The 3846-nt window shown below is 33.2% G+C and overlaps 1 protein-coding gene across 1 annotated transcript; it reads right to left on the bottom strand.

Annotated features, from left to right (window-relative positions):
- Positions 1 to 1372: 1372 nt before the first annotated feature.
- On the bottom strand, positions 1373 to 3846 carry LOC111403973 (autophagy-related protein 8C-like). The gene is made up of 5 exons (XM_023032670.1): positions 3721 to 3846; positions 2577 to 2632; positions 2408 to 2460; positions 1723 to 1841; positions 1373 to 1631 (listed from the first exon to the last, which is right to left on the bottom strand). Exons 1-5 carry the CDS (start codon positions 3755 to 3757, stop codon positions 1537 to 1539), a joined length of 360 nt encoding a protein of 119 aa, XP_022888438.1. The 5' UTR covers positions 3758 to 3846; the 3' UTR covers positions 1373 to 1536.

Raw genomic sequence — 3846 nt, 5'->3', positions numbered from 1 at the left:
TTTATATATATATATATATACACACACACACACACACAATCAATAACTAATTAACATCGACTGCGTGAACATTGAATTGTTCCAAGAATTTTCAACGTGGCAGCAGAAGAAATAAGGATGAGGTCAATATAAGGAGGCCATTAACTGCCCATTATTTAATAGTACATGTAAAGATTTTAAATTAATTTGTAAAACAAGTGTACACCTCTCGGGCCCACAATGATTAAAAAATTTGTGAGCCCCCTCATATACTAGCATCTCTCGATGGATTATGACATGTTTGTCATTTCAAAATTGATTGTTTTTCAATTATATGGGCGCACAAATATATACACAGCATCTCCAGCAGTGCTATTTATTTTTAAGAGCATTTAAAGGAATTTCTAAAAAAAAAAAGTCAATTTTCATTTTTTCATCAACCAAACCCAGTTCTTGTGTTTCAATGCAAAACAAAGCAGTAAAGACTCACGTGAGCCCTTAAACGTGGGATGTGGGGGGATGCTACCATGCAATCCCATGCTTTAAAGAGTTGAATATTTGATCTCGAAATGTTCCAAGTCTATTAAGGCTAGCAATTTTTGGACATTTCTATGGCCGTTCCTTTTGAAAATGAATGATTTTTTAAAGGAAAACGCAAGCATTAAACAAAAGTACCATTCTAATTATTTCCATTGATGTGAGATTATCAACTTCTAGACATTTAAATGACTCGTTTGAAGATCATGGGCTAGACTCATACCCTTTAAAGATTTATGGTTCCATCGTATGTGAAATCCATCTCTTAATACCTAAAAACTTACTGAAAAGCTAACTAGTTTCGAGGTCGTAAAAGAAGTACAAAATCGAAGGTATCGAGAGAAGATTACCCAACTTGTGCAATAGTCTATATAACATGTTGCATCACTACATACTCCTAATTCATGAGATATAACATAAACATAACCTCTTTACAATCCAACCGCTCTTAACCCAACTATAAATACTAAAGGCCACACTACAACATTCTGGTAAATCAATATTCATTTTCCTTCAATTTTTGGTCCTTAGATTTGAGTTCATCATCATCATGTCCTAAGATTTGGGCTTGTCATCATCGGGTCTTACGATTTAAGGGCTTGATTGTTTTAAATTATGATCTCCTTATAATTTAATAGTCATAGTTAAAAACTTTTAAATTTTTAACCACACATTTCGTAAGACCCCCAACGACTACCCACTTATCCACTACTCATGTTTATCACATTATAGTTCCAAAAACTTGTATTTTTATCCAAATTTCAAGCAAGCTGTCTTCTCACAAACAACAAAAGGCATATTAAAAGAAATCAACACTTTGATGGGAAAGGATACCATCTCCCTCTACATATAAATCTAATGGTATAAGATCAAATCAAGGCATTCAAATTTAAAAAGTAGGCATCATTCAGAACAAAGCAATCTTTGGATTAAAGATAACATCAGGATAGATAATTAAGGAGAATTTACATGATTTCTTTGACTATATACATAGTTCAGCACTTAAGCTTGACTTCCAGTTCAGAATGACCCGAATGTGTTTTCACCACTGTAAGTCATGTATAGGAAACCGTCCTCATCTTTGTTGTCCTCATAAATCGTGGACATCATGAGAGCTGCCACATGGAACAAAGAAATATCTTAATCAAAATAAAAATAAACACTGCATAAAGAGTAACCAATTATAATGATGCTATTTCTTCTCACCAGTAGAAGGGAGAATGTTATTGACAAAGATGAATATGGCCTTCTCGGCACCAAGCTTAATCCTCTTTCGGACAACATACACAAACTGCCCAACGGTTAGATCAGAAGGTACCAGATATCTGCATTCATTATGAATAAACATATCATGATACAAGTGACTTATCCAGTGGAGGGGAGGTGGGGAAGAAAGGGTGGCGGTGCAGACCACATACATGTGAGTAACAAAACTTAAACCTCAAGAAAAAGAGTAAGTTTTTACAATCCCCCCCCCCCCCCCCCCCCCACCAAAAAAAAAAAAACAATTATAATTAACAGTGCTGATAATAATCAGAATATATGTTAGCATGTGCAAGTGTCATACAGATGCATCAGTTATCACTCATCACAGAGAGATATTGCAAAATTTTGAATGCAGTCTATCTTCATTTATGGCATGTCATAGTCAACTGATGCTGCATCGATATCCCTTCATTGTCATAGTTCATACAATAGAGTGAGTAATTAAAGCTTTCAAATCCATAAAATGAATGTCAAGAATGTACGCCTACAACTCAATGCAAGATTAACTAACGAAAGGGAATAGCAGAGAAACTCTGATGACTTAAGCTTGTAGACAATCAATAACTACAAATGACTCATAAACTACAAAAGACCAGGTATATAAAAGATAATTAAGACAACTAACTTCTTCTTGTCAATATCAGGTATGTCACTTCTTTCAGCCTTTTCCACAATAACCTACATGCAGAAATAGAGATGGTAAAAAGAGAACATCTAACAAGAGAAAAATGTCAACCATCCAATAAAAAAAAAAAAAAAAAAAAAAAAAAATCTTGAAGATCATGGATGAGTACTGGGATTCGATCGGGGTACTTCTCTTTGATACGGGCAGCTTCTGCCTGTCGCCTCTCTGCAATAATTTAAATTAGTATTTTCTGAACATCTACAAAATAAAATAATGGACAATGAGCGAAAGAATAAAAAGTAAGAAAGAGCTTTATGCATCATTCAACATTAAAAAGTAAGAAAGAGCTTTATGCATCATTCAAGCTTTCTTGTATCGCTTCAAAGGTAACAATTTGAACGGCATAGAATTGTAGTTATAAGTGCAACTATTTCTTAGTTTGGCATCAATAATAACGAAAGCCTTCTTGTTCTATTAACTGTGCTAAAAACAGTTCAAAATCTGCGATTGTGCTTCACATTGTGCAAGAGGCAAATGCATTAAGCTGACATATAAATGAGAAGAATGTTATACAATTGCATTTTAAGTAATAAGAATAAATAGCAACTTGTTTGACCTTTTGCAACTTTCCTAAATATTCCATTCCGCGAGTACATAATTTAAACAAAGATTTTATTTTCATTCTACAATACATTAATGAGAAGTCTTTGGAGCCAAATTTGTAAAAAAAAAAGGTCCAAACAATCTATAAACAGAAAAGGAATAAAAATAAATAAATCAATGATTGTCAATAAATATAATTTAGCTATAGAGAGTAGAAGATTTCCTTCAATCACATGCGTATGGAAAATATTCTTTGTACTTATTCAATTTCACCTACAACAGGAAATAAATTTCTTGTTTAAAAAAAGAGTTAGAGTTTTGAACAGGGCTCACAAGCCTTTAAAGAGAAAAAACTGTTCATGCGACAAGAGTAACAATATATTATCCAAGGGCATAAATATTCTCATACTGTGACTAAATATATTGTACCCAATTACGCCATATGAGGCACGAATTCACATTATTTAACATCGGATCATAGATTGAGAAAAAGAATTCGATACCCACGCACAAATCAATGATCCAATCAACAGGAATAAAAGAAAAAAATGCAATCCAACAATTTTAGAGGCAAATTTCACCGTAATCCAAACCAATCATACACAATCAATCAATCAATCAATCAAATCAATAAAAAAAAAAAAAACAGGGTTATTAAAAACGATCAGATCGTCGGTGATGTATGTGTGTGGGGATGGATAAATAAATACCAAGAGGGTGTTCAAACTTAAAGGATCTTTTGGCCATGTCGTCCGATGAAATCTATAGTTGAAGAAGAAACAGAAAAGAATTTTTTTAGGGCTTTTATATTATACAAGAATTATTTTGACGGCGTG

The sequence above is a fragment of the Olea europaea genome, chromosome 11 (genome assembly GCF_002742605.1).
Source record: "Olea europaea var. sylvestris chromosome 11, O_europaea_v1, whole genome shotgun sequence".
NCBI lineage: Eukaryota > Viridiplantae > Streptophyta > Magnoliopsida > Lamiales > Oleaceae > Olea > Olea europaea.
The sequence above is the reverse complement of the archived record's forward strand: the minus strand, read 5'-3'. Positions and strand labels throughout refer to the sequence as shown.